We start from the raw sequence: 16,817 nt of genomic DNA, 5'->3' as shown, positions 1-16,817 counted from the left end.
CGAAAGCGGTGCCTGAGCCTTGGCGTCACTGGGCTCCGCCTGGCGGAGAAGGAAGCTGACATCTCCATGCCAGAAGGCGGCTGAGGGTTTACGGGGTGGGGGGGGAGAGGTGGGCTCTTGGTGCGGGGAGCAGCTGCCATAGCGCAACAATGATTCAGGCACGGCTTGGGCAGCCTCTACCACTACACGGCGCAGGCGCGCGCCTGACCCGCGAAAGCCCCGTGGAGAAGGCGCGGGAGGGCAGCGCGCAGGCGCGGCGCTGATGGCGGAGGAGGCCGGCGGCGCGCCCGCCTAGGCCGGAGCAGCATCCGCCGCCATCCGCACGGTGAGCGCAGCTCTGTCTGCCCGGCGGCGGCTCCGCGGCCGGGACGTGCAGGACGGGCCGCTGGTTTGTGGAGGGGGAGCGTCGCGGATTCCGCGGGGCCTGGGCCGGGTGGGGGCGGCCGGGCCGGGCAGTGACCTGTGGCCGGTTCTCGGGGCGAGCGTTCCGCAGAGCGCGGGGAGGTGTTGGCTCCGTGCCCTGCCGGGGCAAGGCTGAGGGCCGGTTTCTGGGGCCCGGGGCGGTCGGCTGATGCTACGGTTCCTTCCCGCCTCAACCTCGGGGAGAGGAGTCGGCCCTGAGCAGCTGCGGGTGGCTGCACTCGCGTTCAATGAAACGGCGGCGCCAGGGACGTGTAACGGCGCGGGGATCCCGGAGGGATTCCCTAATTGTGTTTGGCTTCTGAACAGCTATAGCCGAGACTAATTAGTAGTAATTACGGGAAGTACTGCTCAGCCGCTCGACAATAAGGAGCTCAGCTGGCGCTCGGCAGCCGGGACACCTTGGGAGAGCCTTTTGCCTCGTCGCGCTAATAAATACCAAATAGCAGCCGGGTTCTTGGTGTAAAGTGATCCGTGCACACGGAGGAGGGCAGCGGTTCTCTCTGCTGGATGGAAGGCTTTGCTTTTGAGAAGTTTATAATTGTGTTCTACTTGTTGCAGAACTACTGGAGCTACAATAAGGTGAAGCAAATCTATCGCCAACATGTTTCTGTACAACCTAACATTGCAGCGTGCCACAGGCATTAGCTTTGCTATCCATGGCAACTTCTCAGGTAATTTTCTCCTCCCTTCGCATGTCTTGGCTTGAGGTTTTTTTGGATAGTACAGGAAAAAGATGGGTTTTACAGTTTGCTTGGGTACAACTGGGGTTTTGTTGCTGGTACATTATCATTTGCTCTTGAGTGTTACTTGGGCTGTGGTAACTTGTGGAAAGATTGACAGAAGGTTGACTTGATTATTTATCAATCTAACTTATCTATAGATTTAGTTTAGTATTCTGACCAATTTTCTGGTGTGTTAAAAGGTGTTCAACAATAGTGGTACCTAATGTGGTGAATAAGATTCTTTGAATTCCTCCATGGTAATCCTAAAATTGGCATTTGGAAGTTTCCTCTTCTTCCATTGTAGCGCTTCTTGAAGTTGTGTGTTGTGCTCTGTTGTTGCTGACTTGTGCTCATGTTTTGGGTACTTCAGGAACCAAACAACAAGAAATTGTTGTTTCCCGGGGCAAGATCCTGGAGTTACTCCGCCCTGATCCCAACACAGGGAAGGTTCACACTCTGCTGACCGTGGAAGTGTTTGGAGTCATCCGGTCCCTCATGGCCTTTAGGCTGACGGGGGGGACCAAAGACTACATCGTGGTGGGCAGCGATTCGGGGCGCATTGTCATTCTGGAGTACCAGCCCTCCAAGAACGTGTTTGAGAAGATCCATCAGGAGACCTTTGGCAAGAGTGGATGTCGCAGAATTGTCCCAGGCCAATACTTGGCTGTGGACCCAAAGGGCCGCGCTGTCATGATCAGTAAGTTACTCTGTCAGCTTGTGTTCTCCTTACTTTTTTTGTTTTCTGTCTTGTGGATATTTAGTTTGGAACAAGTCTTGGCCAGGTATAATTGGAATTGTTTCTCGGGCAGTGTTTTAGGCTGTGAGTTTTGTCAAGGAGAATGCAGGCATGCAGAGTAGTTCGTTGATGCTGATGGAATTGCACAAATAAATTCTAATGCTGGGTGAAAAGTTGGAAAGGGACCGGTTTGCTTAGTGCGCAGAGCCCTGAAGTGTGGTGTGCGCGAGAGAAGATGGGATTGCAGTCGCCAGTGCTACAGTGTAGCCAGTCAGTTCCCGTGGCCTGAAATGATGTTCTGAGTTCATGTCTCTTCTCTGAGATGTGTTGTGGAGACAGCCAGATGCATTTCTGATCAGGCGTCGCAGGTAGAAGGACACTTGGGAGAATTTTTTTTGGTAAGATTTAGCATGAGGTGTATGGAACTTTCTCAGTTTGCTGAAGGCAGCTCTGTGCAGTGCTGATGGTAGTTTCCCAGTATGTCTTTATACTGGGAATAGCAATAAATAATATTGTTTCTTTTCTAACATGTCTGCTTTTCCTGGGTGAGAAGGTAGCACAGTTACAGTTGTGCCATTCATGTTGATATCTGAGTGGTGTTTTTTATGTTGTGGATGCTGTGTGTCAGGCAAGAATACGTTTTCTTAGTTAAAATATTTTTGTGGAAAAGTTGTCACGCCAATTGGCTTTAAACAGCAGAACATCTGGATGCTTCTTTCCATTTGTCTTTGCTTCCTTGCAGTCTGTCATCTCTGGTGTGGTGAAAGGAGCAAGTAGATCTGCTTCAAGCCATTGTAGATGGAATATTGGGCCAGGTGAATGTAGCTCAAAGGGTCAGGCTTTGGCTTTAAAGAGCTGAAGTTGTCATTTTGTGCTTGCAGCCGGAGAGATTTAAAATGAGACATTCGAGGTTAATTGGTGGCACAGAGATTAACACCAGGGGTGAACTTCAGCTGAAGTAATGCTGACATTCTCTTGCCAACTTACAACTCGGTTTTGGACTGCAGGTATGGTCAGATTTGATCATCAAGTGATGGGCTTCACATGCTGTTGTCCTTTCTTGTAGGTGCCATTGAAAAGCAGAAGCTGGTGTATATCCTGAACAGAGATGCTGCTGCTCGACTCACTATTTCCTCCCCACTGGAAGCCCACAAGGCCAATACCTTGGTCTACCATGTGGTGGGAGTCGATGTGGGATTTGAAAACCCAATGTTTGCTTGTCTGGAAATGGATTATGAGGTGAGAAGAACTTGATTTCCCTTTGCTGTCTTTTGAGCTTTGTTGTTCCTGTTCTGTTTTTCATCTGTCACTGGGGAACACTGGCTGCTTTTGCTGTCTGAGATAGTTTGTTTTTCACAAACTCACTGGCTTTTTGTCTTGCCTTCAGCCAGAATGGGCAAGTCTCTTCTGTCTTGGTGATTCTTTTTGCTTTTCAGCTGAAAATATGTCCGTTTTCTTGGTCTGAACTTCTCTTGTACAGCTTCCAGCAAGTCTTTTGGCCTTCATTCTGTTGTTACTCAAAACTATTTTGCCACACATCAGTTTTGCTCCTCCTTTTAATACTTTTCTTGAAAGACACCTCCATGTGTTCTGTTTTAGGAAGCAGACAATGATCCAACAGGCGAAGCTGCAGCCAACACACAGCAGACATTGACGTTTTATGAACTGGACTTGGGTTTGAACCACGTTGTCAGGAAATACAGTGAGCCCCTGGAAGAGCATGGCAACTTCCTCATAACAGGTACTGCCCACAGTTATTTTCGCATAAGTCTGCTTGGTTCCCATTCCCCAGGGAAACACAATTAATACTCTTTACGTATTAGGAGTTGTTTCAATTGTAGTCTGAGCCATTCGTATAAATTAATTAATTGACTTTGCAGTCAGGTAATGAGGGGTGGTTCACACGTGGAAATACACAAGCATTCATAGAAGTAGCTGCAGTTTGAGAATGCTCCTGAAATTAGCTGGTAGCAATGCAAAAGGACTTAGTTTTAGTTAATGTATAGGTGCTATACTCTCTTGCATGGGATTCCATCACCTAAAGGCAGTAGATGAATCTGTGGATTAAAAGCTCACTTTAAGGGGTTGGATGCAAAGCTAATATAAGACTTTCAACTAGGGAAACTGCTGCAGGCTCCTCTCCAAGCACAAAAGATGCTGAGCTAGGAGAGCATCTTTGTATGCTTGCCCTGTTGCATCTCCTGTAGGCAGCTGTCAGACAGACACCAAATATTGTGCTGAATCTGTTTGATGATGTCTTCTGTTACACTGAGATCACAAGAGAAGCATTTTTAAAACCATACTGTAACTAAAGATGTGTCAGAAACCGTCCATGATGGATTTTTCTGCAAGCAAACATACCAGAAACCCAAGGGTTGTGTTTAACTGACAAGTTGCTAGTGTGTTATTTTGGGTGTGTCATGGCTTTCTAAGCAAGAATAAGCCAGGAAGGATAAAACTTAAGCAATTTATCAGAAGCTGCATCCTTCCAGGTCCCCTGGTTCCATCTTCCGTGTTCTCATGGTGGCACAGGCAGCGGTACTCAGTCTTTTGTGTTCATTTTCAATAAGAGCAGGTTTGTATATGCAGGGTGATGGAGAGTACTGGAAACTACATTGCTTTAAAGAAAACCAAATGTTCTGCAGGCAGTGAGTGAGATCTGTGGTAAAGGCTTTTCTCCTCACATTTTTCTTACAGTTCCTGGTGGTTCTGATGGCCCCAGCGGGGTGCTGATCTGTTCTGAAAACTATATTACTTACAAAAACTTTGGTGACCAGCCTGATATCAGATGCCCAATTCCCAGGAGACGGGTGAGAATTTTTTAAGATGATGAATGCTTGGAATTTGCCTTTCAAGGTTAAGGGCATCAGGAAGGTTGTAAAGTAAGAAAAAAAGGTGTTAAACACATGTTGGCTTATCTACCTCACTGGCTTCGTGTTATCTGGGAGGGAGGACAGAATTGGGCATAGCCTGAGGTGATGAGTGTGGTTCATGTCTCTTCTCTGAGATTTACACTGGAGATACTCCAAAGACTCTGATCAGGCAGCACTGTCAGTGCAAGATAGGCTTATTTGAGATTGTGAGTCACTGTGCCTATTGTAGATGCAGGTGAATTCAACAACTGCTCTGTTGCATCTAAAGCTGCTTCCTTTCCCTTTGGTATTGGGAATTATGTGCTTTGGCAGTGCTTTGTACACCCACCAAGGTGCTCAAAACCAGCTGCATGGGTTGCAGCCCTTTCCTCTGTTTTTAGCTTTGATATGTGAGAGTTACCTGGAGAGGAGAGTAAAAAACATGAAGGGACGATGCTTAGGCACGGTGTCCCACAGCTGTATTTCCTTCTGGGGCAGAGATGTACTGAGGGTGACTATGGGTGTAACAAAGTGATGTGCTTTGTGTTAAAAGCTTCCTTGCATACTGTGACCTCTTGAGGCACCTGTGAAATGGAAACACTTAAGTGAAATCACCTCTGTGCTTGTCAGGTAATTCCACCAATGACCTCCACTCTCTTTCCTGACAGAATGACTTGGATGACCCAGAGAGGGGTATGATTTTTGTCTGCTCTGCTACACATAAGACCAAGTCCATGTTCTTCTTCCTGGCCCAGACAGAGCAGGGAGACATCTTCAAAATTACTCTGGAGACTGATGAAGACATGGTAAGTATCACGTGAATGCAGAAGCATTAGTTGAGAAGAGTCCTTAGTCAATTACTTTCTCTAAGGTGATAACCATTTACTGTTGTAAATATTTACTGTTGTAGTTATCAAAAAGCTTTGTAAGGGCACATGTTTTACATGATTTGTAATACAGTTAACCCTGGTTGCAACTGGGGGTATTACTCATAGAGACACACGATGCAGGGTTTGCAAAATCCTTGGAGGATTATGCTGTGAGTATTATGCTCTAGAGTCACTTGAGCACATTTCAGATATTCTACAGGTGGTCTTTTCTTTAAGAGATGTGAACAGTGGTCCATGAACATAGTGGAGAGTATTTCAGTAACTAATTCTGTGGGACTTAGTTTCCCTGGATTGCAGCAAGTGCCCTCTGGTCTCTTAATTGAATATTTACATGCTACAATCAATATTTTGATTACATATCAAATATTTTTGCAAATTGAGGTAACTAGCCTGGTACAGCTGGTCTGTGAGTTGGAATTACAGGCTTGCAGTGGCTTGCTGCTGCCTGTTTTAGTATTCTGCTCTGAAAAGATCTCTGCTGCAGTGTTACTAGTTGGGTTTTTTGAGTAAATGTTGAGTGTTAATTCCTCCTTCATCTAAACACGTCAAATTTGGTACAGGGGATGATTGTGTAGCAGGTGCCAAGCCCACCAGGGTTCAGGGAGTGTTTGGACAATGATCTCAGACACATAGTGTGATTTTTGGGGTTGTTCTGTGCAGAGCTGGGAGTTGGATTTCATAATCCTTGTGGGTCCCTTCCAACTCTGAATACTCTGCAATTCTGTGATGTTCAAGTGGCTGAAGATTCTTCTCGGATGTTTCAGCAACAGTTGTTGTGACCATATCAAATTTAGAAATTTGCTCAGGACAGTTATTTTTCTCATGTTGGAGAATGGCTGGTGCTCAGTGAAGCAAATTTCCTTTCTTAGGCAGGTTTGCTATTTTTACAGCTTCTGTTTTCCAAACTGACTCAGTGTTACAAAAGGCAGAAAGTATTGGAATAGAACAGGCAGCCTGGCTTGTGTGTTCAAATAATCTGTTGGATTTTGTGATTTATGACCTGGTGCCCCAAACTACTGATGTGTTAAGCCTGGCCTGCTCTTGTTTCATTTCTTTGGAGAAGATAGCTAGGCAGGTTTTTTTTTATTAAATCACACACGTGGCGTTCCAGTACTTTACCATCACAGTCACATCTTCATCTGCTTGCAGGTAACAGAGATTCGACTGAAGTACTTTGACACTGTTCCTGTTGCTGCTGCCATGTGCGTGCTGAAAACAGGCTTTCTCTTTGTGGCATCTGAATTTGGAAACCAGTGAGTAAACAATTTTACGTCAGTGTTTTTCCCCTGACACAGACTGGTTCTGCTCAGGCCTGCAGACTGACCCTTGAACTTACTGTGCGTAGAAAGACAACACCTCTGATTTAATGGGTAAATAGGTGCTTTCTTCAGAGGATTTGAGAAGAATGGTTGGATTAGGTGATGAATGGGGGAATTTTCTTGTTGTTGGAACTCAGATTAGATGATGAAGTGCAGAGAATAAAAGATTACTTGCTGTTGCAATGGTTTTTGGAAGAATTGAGCACTTTCTGTTTGTGTAGGGTTCATCACATATCTAGATGAATTATCTTTTCGATTAGTTTGATAGTTTTGGATGTTTGTGTGTATGGCCCACTCAGAAGTAAATAGGTTTTCTTATCAGTAACTGTGTTCCTTTCCTTAGCAGATGTATACTTGAGAGCTTTCTCTTAATTCATGTTTGGGCTTCTAAACACTCTAAAGGATCATGCACACCTTTGAAGATTAGCTTAACCGTGTCTGAGTGGGGGATTCACAGGAATAGAGATTTAAACTTTTTTTTCCTGACTGTATCTACAGTCAGCCACCTGAGGGAGCCCCAGCCAGTTTGCTGGACTGAATCTGAATTGAGGAAGCTCTTGAGGAAGCCATATTCGGGCTTTTATTAAAAACAGGAAGTAACTCGGTCTATCCTTCCGTGGATTTTTTGGTTTTGGTTTTTTTTTTTCTTCTCTGACATTTTACTCGATTGTTGTGTTATTTAGGCTCATAAAATGGAATAGGGAATGTGGTTAAAAATAGTGTGGTTAAAAAGGTGAGAGTATTCCAATAAAATAGATAACTGTGGAGTTGAAGTCTTAGTCACTGGCCTTGCTTTTGGCCTCAGCTGTCAGTTGGTGCTTTGGCTTTAACACAATATCTAAAAGGCTCAAGGGTAAACAAAACACTGAACCTCTGGGATACTTTGCCAGTGACAGCTGCAAATATGAAGGGCTGGGACTTTGTGGGGGGTTTCTTGTTAGTAGTTTTTTTTATCTTTTCAGGCCTCTGACTATTTTTAAATATTTTGTCACCCAGAAGACAATCCTTAAAGCCAAGTATTAATAACTGCATAATGTAGGGTTGGATTTTTTTCTTCCCTACTAGCTGAATTAAGTTAAGCCTTACTTAAAGAAGTTACATGAGCCTTGCTGTGAACATGCTGACACTCTTCTTTCTGTCTGAAGTTACCTGTACCAGATAGCTCACCTGGGGGATGATGATGAGGAGCCAGAGTTTTCTTCTGCCATGCCTCTTGAGGAAGGGGACACATTCTTTTTTCAGCCACGACCTCTGAAGAACCTGGTGCTGGTGGATGAGTTGGACAGTTTGTCTCCTATTCTGTGTTGTCAGGTATGCTGCCATCAGCAAGTTCCTGTTTACACATGTGTAAGTGGAGTCACCAGCTATGTTATTCCAGGTTTCCAGAAATATTGCTCTAAGTAAAGACTCATAGAAAGGCAAATCTTCAGAGTTCTTGTACAGCTGCCTGAGATTGGTACCTGGCCTGGTAGCTTTTGATTCCTGTGGAGATAAATACGTGTCTAAACACATGGTGTCAGCCAGCAATTCTGTGCTGCTTCTCTGTTGACCATCAGACCAGTTCTTTGCAGTGAGTTTGGGTAAAACTTGACATTCTTTCAAGGCAGCAGCTGCAACATCCTTCACAGCTTTTGGTGTTTGAAAAAAGCATTCTTGAAGCAGTAGTGTGATATATATATATATATATATATATGTATATATATATAGCTTAGTTTTATTTTCTCATTCCATGGATGTTGTTTTGACACACTTTCTCCACACAGATAGCAGATTTGGCCAATGAAGACACACCCCAGTTGTATGTGGCTTGTGGTCGGGGGCCCAGGTCTTCCTTGAGGGTTTTAAGACATGGACTTGAGGTAAGACATCCAGCACTAACAGCCTGAGAGATGAGGGTGGTGTGAGGAAATCCTGTAGTCTGGAGAGCTCCTTTCTCTTGCTTGGAGAAATAGAAGGGTTGTACTGTTTATTCTTACATTCTCAAAGGCTTTTTGTTTACTTGACTTCAACAACCTGCATTCTGTCTCTTGTAAGACTTGAGTGTATTGAGCTGGAACGTTCCTGGTGCCTGCCAGCTGCTGCTGATCTCTGCTGGGGGCGGATGACCTTGTTTTAAAGCTGATCATCCAGAGCAATAATGTTGCCATATCACTGCTGAATATATTCTGCCCTGTAGCACATCTGGCATGGGCTGAGAATGTCAGAATTGGGAATTGTTAGCATTCCTGCCCAGTTGTGGGAAAGCTTAAAAACTGGTGGTTTGGTTGCATACTCTAGTAAATCTAAACATCTGTTTGCAAAAGAACCTTCTTCCTGTTTACTCTTAGGTATCTGAAATGGCCGTCTCAGAGCTGCCTGGTAACCCCAATGCTGTATGGACTGTGAGAAGACATGTTGAAGGTATGCAGTATTTTCCTGAAGCACAGGGAGGTCATAATGGTTTTTATGTGTGGTTTTTTTGTTGTTTTTTTCTGGTTTTCTGTCCAAGGAGATAGGAATGGTGCTGCGTGATGGTTGTGTGCCATCCCCAGAAATTGTGGTTTGAATCAGCAGCCACCTGCTTGTCTTTAGAAGCCACCCGCCCTCTGGTCCCCTAGCATTGTCACGCTTCCTTTTGACAAAGAAGCAGCTGCCTGCAGCTGCATCTGTCACCCAATATGCTGTGTCAGCTGTACATTTGCAACCTGAAGCTGCTGAACTTCTCATGCTTCCCCACTTCCCATACTTTTTTGCCCATAAGTTCTTGCTCAAAGATCAGCAGGCAACAGCTATTCTTGTTGTTGGAGCATACTCAGTATTCTTCATGTGTGTGTTGACAAGTGCAGTAATCAGCTCTTTGTGAGAGAGTGGGATACAAATTATGGAACAAAGATGATAAAGCAGCAACAGTGTCTGTATTTTATTACTTCCTTCTGTGCATATCTGTGAAAAAAAGTCTGGGCTAGGACACACTCCCTATTCAAAACCCAGCAGTGTGTAGAATGATGGTGATTCTGGGAAGGTCAAGATACCAGGTTGGCAGAATATACTGGATTAGGGGTTTGGTTGGTTGTTCAGGCTTTTTTCTTATATCCTGATCTGAAATAATAACCTTACTAAAGTACAGGAGGAAATGTAGTCCCTTGTCCTGCCTTTCTCTTAAAGGTGAGAACAGAGTTGCACAGAAGCACCTAAAAAGCTTAAAGGGAATCTGTTCTGGGTACTGGCAGTCTCAGAGATTATTTCCAAGGCAGTGCTTTGTATAACTCTCACAAAGATTTCCCCAGGTTTATACACTGGATCTAGAAAGGCCAGATTGTTGCAGTAGAGGCCTTAGCCTGCTATGGTGACATGATACCTTGTATTTAAGGAGTAGTGTGTCTTCCAGGGAACCAGTAACCCTGTGGGAATTTTCAAACACTGCAGTGGGATTTACCTTGCCTTGCGAGACCTGCCATCAGTTCCTGTGCTCATGTCCTGAGACGCATGTACTGCCTAAGCAACATGGGAGGAACTTTGAGCATAAAGTGCCTTCATGTCCCCCAGAAATAAAAAGGTCAAAAGGAAAGTATTTCCACAGTTCATATTAAAAAATACATGGTTCTCTGAAAAGGGGCATTCCAGTTTGTTAGAAACCTTTTCTCCAGCATTCTGGAAAAGAAGCTGGTAAGATTTTCTCCCTCTGAGGACTGGAGGCTTCTGACATCACCTTACAGTTTTAAAATCTTTTCTCTTGGGATTCCAGAAGAAGACTTTGACTTTTCAGGAGGTGAAGGACCATTCATGATCTGCAGGAAGTGGACCAGTCTCATTTGCCTCCTCTTCTTTCCACCTTCCAAATTCTCCAGGTTTCAGCATCATCATCTCCATGATTTCAGAAAGACTGGAATCTGTAGCTGTTAAGCCGTGCTACTTACTGAATACAGTTATATGAAACTGATCCCCAAGTTCCAACTCTTGGAATTCAGAAATTATTTTAGTGGGCTTTAATCAGAGAGAATGCAGAACCTTTTCAAACATGTATCTAATCTTGAAACTGCCCTTGAGGACTCAGTTTGCAGCGTGGGGTTTCCCGGCTCTGCCTCAGTGCCATGGTACGTGTATGCTGCTGGGCCTCTGTAAGAAACACCCAGGTCTGCAGTCTTCAAAGCAAATACTAACTTTGGCTGGTACGTGGTGATACTCACTACCAATACCAAGCCTTTTTTTTTCTTCCACAGGTTGCTGGTGGTGGAGGTGCTGATCACCACAGGTGTGTACCTACTGCTAGGGGCAACTGTACAGTCCCACAGGTTAACCACAGACAATCCCAACAGCATGGGGCTACATTTATGCTAAGCACTTCAGTAAAAAAATTCTAGAAACTGGTGTGTAGTTGAAGATTTTTGCCTTTGAAGTTCAGTAGCTGAGAAGTAGAAAGCAGATCCCAGTCTATCTTGCAGTCCTTGGCAAGCAAAACAATCAACTGTGTCTCTGTGGGACAGTCAGTTCTTGCTAAAATTGGATGTGTATGTTTTAGGGGTATTTTCAGCTCTCATGTAGACCAAGGTTAGGCTCCCAGCTGCTTTGTACAGACCTCCAAGAGAAAAAGATCAAGTGTGCTTGGAGCACGTGTAGATATTGCTGGCATGGGAATGTCCTGTGATGATGGGATTCATCTGCCCATGAGACAGAAGTGGATGGGATTTGCACCAAACCCTCTCTTGCAGTTGAGTATCTGTGGATGTGGCCGTGTGGTGTGTTGACAGATGGGAGCTGGGAGTCAAGAGTCAGCATTCCCTACCTGGCACTCTTGCTGGAGGAGCAATGTGCAGTGAGTCAGCGCTGCAGAGTCGCCACGCAGTAGTAAACAGAAGCCCAGGAAAATGTGCTGTCATCCCCTCAGAGTCTGTTAACTGAGAGTGATCCTGAGCTCTGCCACTGCTCACCAGTTTGTTCACAGAACTCCTCTGAGCTAGTGGTGACTGCATTTGTATCAGTGCAGATTCAGATGCTATAGAGTGTGAGAAAACTGTCACAACTGCACTGGCATATAAGAATGGAATTCTTATGGACTAACTCACACTGAATCCATGACAAATAATGAAAAGCACAGTAGTGTAGAGTTCAAGGACTGAAATGTCATGTTTTCATAACTGGTTACGATGTGTGCATGAAGCTGCAGAAAACTTGTAACGCATGCGTCGGAGAACGAGTCTAGCTGTGGTTCTTCAGAGTCATTAAAACGTCTCTGTTACTGAAAGGAGCTGACTGGAGCAATTAGAAGGGTAATAAGCATCTCTGAAGTCTTGTCTCTGCATACAAAATTATGTCTATCTTTTCAAAACTTGGGGGAGCCTGATGTTTTCCTTGGGATTGTGTAGAGCTAAATAGATATCTTTTCATATTAAAATGTATAGATCTTTTCTTTTTCTAACTGAGAACACTTCTCAGTGTGCCTTAGGGATTTAGTCCTCTTAATTTCAACTAGGCTGCTATATTTTCGAAACCAAAATTGTATTGTTTGAGGCTAGATGAATGTCTTATTCACTGACTTAATTCTGGTAAATCAGACCCTTTATTTCAAAAGCTCCAGCAGCGAGTCATTAAGCAACACAGACTTCAAGCAAAAAACGCACTTGTCACCATTATTGACACAGACTTAAAGGCATGCTCTAATATAAATGTAAGCCAATGGAAAGAAAGAGCTTAAAAGTACTAAGAGGTAGGAATGAGTTTTTGTTTAGAGTAGGACTAAGGGAATCTGTTTTGTTTTCAGATGAGAGTTCTTTATCCTATTCCAGATCACATGTTTAGACCTCCAGCTGGGTCACAGTGGTTTATCATAAGAATTGACAACCCCCAGGGAGGAAGGCAGAAGCTCTGAAGTAATTTGGAAAGCAACAGTGGTCTTTGAAATGGAATTCTTAGAACATCCTGTCTATGGGATATTTATGAATCAAATGCTTAGCCTGTGAACTGCTAGAAACTCCATGATCGAGGAATTCTTGTAGACTTCTGGTGCTGAAAAATTTCTCCAAGTTTGTAGGAGAAGCTGCTGTCAGTGTAGAAAATAAGCAGTGTGTGTGTCTTGCTGAACTCTTATCATCTGCTGTTAATGTTGGAGGAATTCTCCTGTTGAGCCAAGCGTTCAAGTAGTTGGCGATACTGATCGGGTTCTGTGGGCAGATTCAGCTCTTGCTTTCTCATTCCCCCAAATGGACTGGTTCCTGTAGTTTGTTGGTGTAGGGTTTTGGAGCTGTTGGAGGTTATAGGCTGTGATCACTTAATAGAGTAGAAACAGAGTTCATGCCACAGACATCTGTTGGAACTGCTTTAGTTACACAGAACTCTTCAGTTTGATCAGAGTTGTGGTCTGTATACCAGATGTTGCAGAGAAGAATGATGGGGTTTTTTTAATTTTTCACTTGCATATTTTCAGCTGTATGTAAGAACTTTTTGTTATAAACGTGACACAGCAGGTTTGGCAATGCTTCCCTCTGAACAGGGTGGATAAGAAAAGAATTATTAGTTCTTGAAGCATTTGTTTTGGTTAACCCAGCTCAGGTTCTATAAGCTGCTGCTTTGTATTTTGTAGCATCCTGTTTTGATCCCAGTTAGAGTCCTGTATTTTCCTTTTCTATTAAAGTCATTAGCCACTTCTCCATGTCTCCCACATTTGAAAATTTTGGAGAATCTCGTTCCAAGGCAGAAACTGTGACAGCTCTCTTACACCCTCACCTCCACTAGATATGCTGTGGTGCCCAGGTCTGAGGTTTGGGTTGAGTTGGGTTAAAATGAGGAATTTTCTTTTTAAGAAATAGCACTTGCATGACAACAGCAGCAGAAGTGGAGTTGCTTCTCTGAAGCAATTTTATTTCTCTTCCAAGACTCCTGGCTCCATTTCCCAATAGACTTCATTGTTTCTGTTGCTTTTGTTATTCTGTTTTAATGAGATTGTCCTTTTCCCCTTGTAAGACCTATTGCTTTCTGTAGAATGAAAGCAGACAGCAGTAAACTGGGACATTCACTTTACCCAGTCCTACTACCCTCATTTCCCACAAAGTTCCCCTATTTCCAAATGAGCTCTTAAGATTATTTTGATTAGCATAGCTCCTCTGTGTCCAAGCTACAAGAGTCTCCCAAGCTGTCCCCTTTGGGAGAAGCCAGCACTGGAGATAATAGAGCAAACACTGACCTTTACTTCTATTGGGATAAATGACAGTATTGCAACTATCTTAAAAATGTAATTGTTTCTCATTCCAGGAGACTGTCAGAGTGACTGGAAGCCAGTTGAGCTTCTGGGGAAGGATAGAGCTGGTTTAACCCTGAATTCTGCTTCAATGCCCCCAAATTGTTCTCTGCAGCCTTTTGTTGTCTGGCTGCTAGATAGAGATTGTGGTCCTGCAACAACACGGTGCAGCATCCGTGGTGTGGTTTCTGCAGATAGATTCCTTATGTTCAGATTTTTGGAGTATTTAATTTGACTTCATTGGGTGTTAAATCTGGATTCATCTCACTGTGTGAAGTGGGACAGCTGTCTCAAAGCCTTCTAGTACTTGTGCGTTCTTTGAAAAAAATAGACAAGAATCTTGCTTGCCAGAATCCAGAGTATTGTGAATTGACTCTGGATCTGGATCATGGTTTGATCCCTGGCTATGTCTTGAATTGTTTGGCATCCGGTGGTGGCTGGCTTTTGGACAGCGTGTCCTAGAGCGAACTTGTGCAATACTGTCAGCAGCTGTAATTATCACAGGAATTCTACTGAAGAGTAACTGCTAGACATCTGTCAGACTGCTGATTGTGTTGGGAAGCCTTGCATTTATTAAATCAGCACTCTTTTTTTCCCTGTCTCCCTTGACCAGATGAATTTGATGCCTACATTATTGTGTCCTTCGTAAATGCTACGCTGGTACTGTCTATCGGAGAGACTGTAGAAGAAGTGACTGACTCTGGATTCCTGGGTACTACACCCACCTTGTCCTGCTCTCTTCTTGGCGATGATGCTTTGGTACAGGTAATGGAAAGCTGCTTCTGACATGTCTGCCACTCTCAGCTTGCTGCACAGATGTGATTTCTACAGTAATGCAACATATGTCTAAAGATGTGGATTGGCTGAGAATGATGCTGATTCAGCCTTTCCCTTTTTATATCTTTCTAAGTGAGACTGGACCAGTTGAAAATGGTCCTAATCTCCTTCAGTAGTTCCTTGCTGTGGTTGAAAGATGTAGTTCTCCCAGCTGGCGAGTATCTTCCTGCTGGTTCAGCCTGCTGCATAGCTGATAGATCATGGCTGCCAGGAGTAGTTCTTGCCTTTGGCTTCTGCTGAGTCAGAACCACCAGTGAAATGGGAATTGTGATGGGATGATAAATACAGAATTGATATGACCTTTCTTTTTGTTCCTTTAGGTTTATCCAGATGGGATCCGGCACATCCGAGCAGATAAGAGAGTAAATGAATGGAAGACACCAGGGAAGAAAACCATTGTAAAATGTGCTGTGAACCAAAGACAAGTAGTGATAGCACTGACTGGAGGAGAACTGGTTTACTTTGAGATGGACCCGGTATGTGTGTTAATGGGAATAAGTTTGGAAGAGTGAGGTATGAGGTATGCTAAGGATTGATCCTTGACCAGACCTGCAGAAAAGGATTCAGTAGTAAAGCACCCTTCTAGAATGGATAGATCAAAGCCCTGCATATGTAGACTGTGTCTACCTGAGATTATTTAATGGCTAATTAAAGTCTCTGAAGCTCATAACTGAGGCTGAAGATTGTGTATTTGTACTCTTGCTCTTCTGGTTCTCCCAATTGTAGCCAAAACAAATTCTTTAGAAATTGTTATATTATGTAACAAATCCAAAGCATTATATTTAAAAACAAAGTATCTAATTAATAAGTCATATGTTTTTCTTTCTCAGTCGGGACAGCTGAATGAGTACACGGAGAGAAAGGAGATGTCGGCCGACGTCGTTTGCATGAGCCTGGCCAATGTTCCCCCTGGGGAGCAGCGTTCCCGGTTCCTTGCTGTTGGACTGGTGGACAACACTGTCAGAATTATTTCGCTTGACCCTTCGGTGAGTAGCTGTGCTGTTTTTGCCCTTCCATTGGTTTGAAATGTTCAGAAGGACCCTCTAGAGGTGGACTGTGTCCATCCAGACTGTCTTTCCTTATTCAGGTGGGTGAGCAGGAATGGATAGCTTGCATGGCTTTTCTCTGCTGGTTGGGAGGGAATGTGGCGTTTGATCCTTCTCTGCAACAGATAGCCTAGTTTTATTGAGACTCACTCGTGCCTCTGGAGGTTCAGCTGATGAGTCACCAGAGCATTTTCTTCTGTTGTTTTGGGTGGGTTTTTTGTTGGGTTCCCCCCTCTCATCTCCCTGTTTGTACCTGTACTAAAAGCAGTCATTCTGCAAGCAAGTTGGCAGCAAACCAAACTTGTCATTCCTCTGCCTACAACAGATGAGGTGTTCAAAGCTGGTTGCAGTAACCTAAATTTTCCTCAGGTCACTCCATGCTAAAGAGCTGCAAACAGTGCTAGAACAGTTTGGAAGGCTCCAGTTTTATCTTCTGTGAAGCCCAGGCTGCTACCACTCCTGCTTCCCAAAATTCATGGAGCCTGCATCTATTGTGGCTTTTTTCTTTTTTCTGTGCTGAATACTTCTTTCTGGAGATCTAAATGGGCATCTTCAAGCTCCTTAGATGGAGCTTGAATCCTGTCTTGCCATGCCAAGCCTTGCTGACTGGAGTGGTCCCTCTCTCCTGTCTTCCCCAGGATTGCTTACAGCCCCTGAGTATGCAGGCGCTGCCCGCACAGCCCGAGTCACTGTGCATCGTGGAGATGGGTGGCACAGAGAAGCAGGATGAGCTGGGAGAGAGGGGCTCCATTGGCTTTCTGTACCTGAACATTGGGCTGCAG

At 44.2% G+C, this 16,817-nt stretch overlaps 1 protein-coding gene and 2 non-coding genes across 4 annotated transcripts in view; all 3 read left to right on the top strand.

Annotated features, from left to right (window-relative positions):
• Nucleotides 1–229: 229 nt before the first annotated feature.
• Nucleotides 230–16,817, top strand: part of SF3B3 (splicing factor 3b subunit 3) — a 29,359-nt gene continuing 12,771 nt past the window's right edge. Inside the window, exons 1-15 of one of the 2 annotated variants that reach the window (XM_048316732.1) lie at nucleotides 230–325; nucleotides 982–1,094; nucleotides 1,516–1,842; nucleotides 2,948–3,120; nucleotides 3,481–3,622; nucleotides 4,579–4,691; nucleotides 5,402–5,539; nucleotides 6,773–6,876; nucleotides 8,088–8,253; nucleotides 8,706–8,801; nucleotides 9,270–9,342; nucleotides 14,766–14,917; nucleotides 15,310–15,465; nucleotides 15,820–15,975; nucleotides 16,674–16,817. In XM_048316732.1, the coding sequence (XP_048172689.1) occupies nucleotides 1,025–1,094; nucleotides 1,516–1,842; nucleotides 2,948–3,120; nucleotides 3,481–3,622; nucleotides 4,579–4,691; nucleotides 5,402–5,539; nucleotides 6,773–6,876; nucleotides 8,088–8,253; nucleotides 8,706–8,801; nucleotides 9,270–9,342; nucleotides 14,766–14,917; nucleotides 15,310–15,465; nucleotides 15,820–15,975; nucleotides 16,674–16,817 (2,010 nt within the window). In that variant the 5' untranslated portion in view covers nucleotides 230–325; nucleotides 982–1,024. Of the gene's footprint in view, nucleotides 389–981; nucleotides 1,095–1,515; nucleotides 1,843–2,947; nucleotides 3,121–3,480; nucleotides 3,623–4,578; nucleotides 4,692–5,401; nucleotides 5,540–6,772; nucleotides 6,877–8,087; nucleotides 8,254–8,705; nucleotides 8,802–9,269; nucleotides 9,343–14,765; nucleotides 14,918–15,309; nucleotides 15,466–15,819; nucleotides 15,976–16,673 lie in introns of both variants that reach the window. The other variant, XM_048316734.1, reaches the window with a different exon arrangement.
• Nucleotides 2,163–2,244, top strand: LOC125332371. The gene has a single exon (XR_007206465.1). It is a non-coding gene; the product is annotated as a small nucleolar RNA SNORD111 (small nucleolar RNA).
• LOC125332374 lies at nucleotides 4,848–4,927 on the top strand. Its single transcript, XR_007206468.1, has one exon. It is a non-coding gene; the product is annotated as a small nucleolar RNA SNORD111 (small nucleolar RNA).

The sequence above is a fragment of the Corvus hawaiiensis genome, chromosome 12 (genome assembly GCF_020740725.1).
Source record: "Corvus hawaiiensis isolate bCorHaw1 chromosome 12, bCorHaw1.pri.cur, whole genome shotgun sequence".
NCBI lineage: Eukaryota > Metazoa > Chordata > Aves > Passeriformes > Corvidae > Corvus > Corvus hawaiiensis.
Note: the sequence above shows the minus strand (reverse complement) of the source record. Positions and strands in the feature narration are given on the sequence as shown.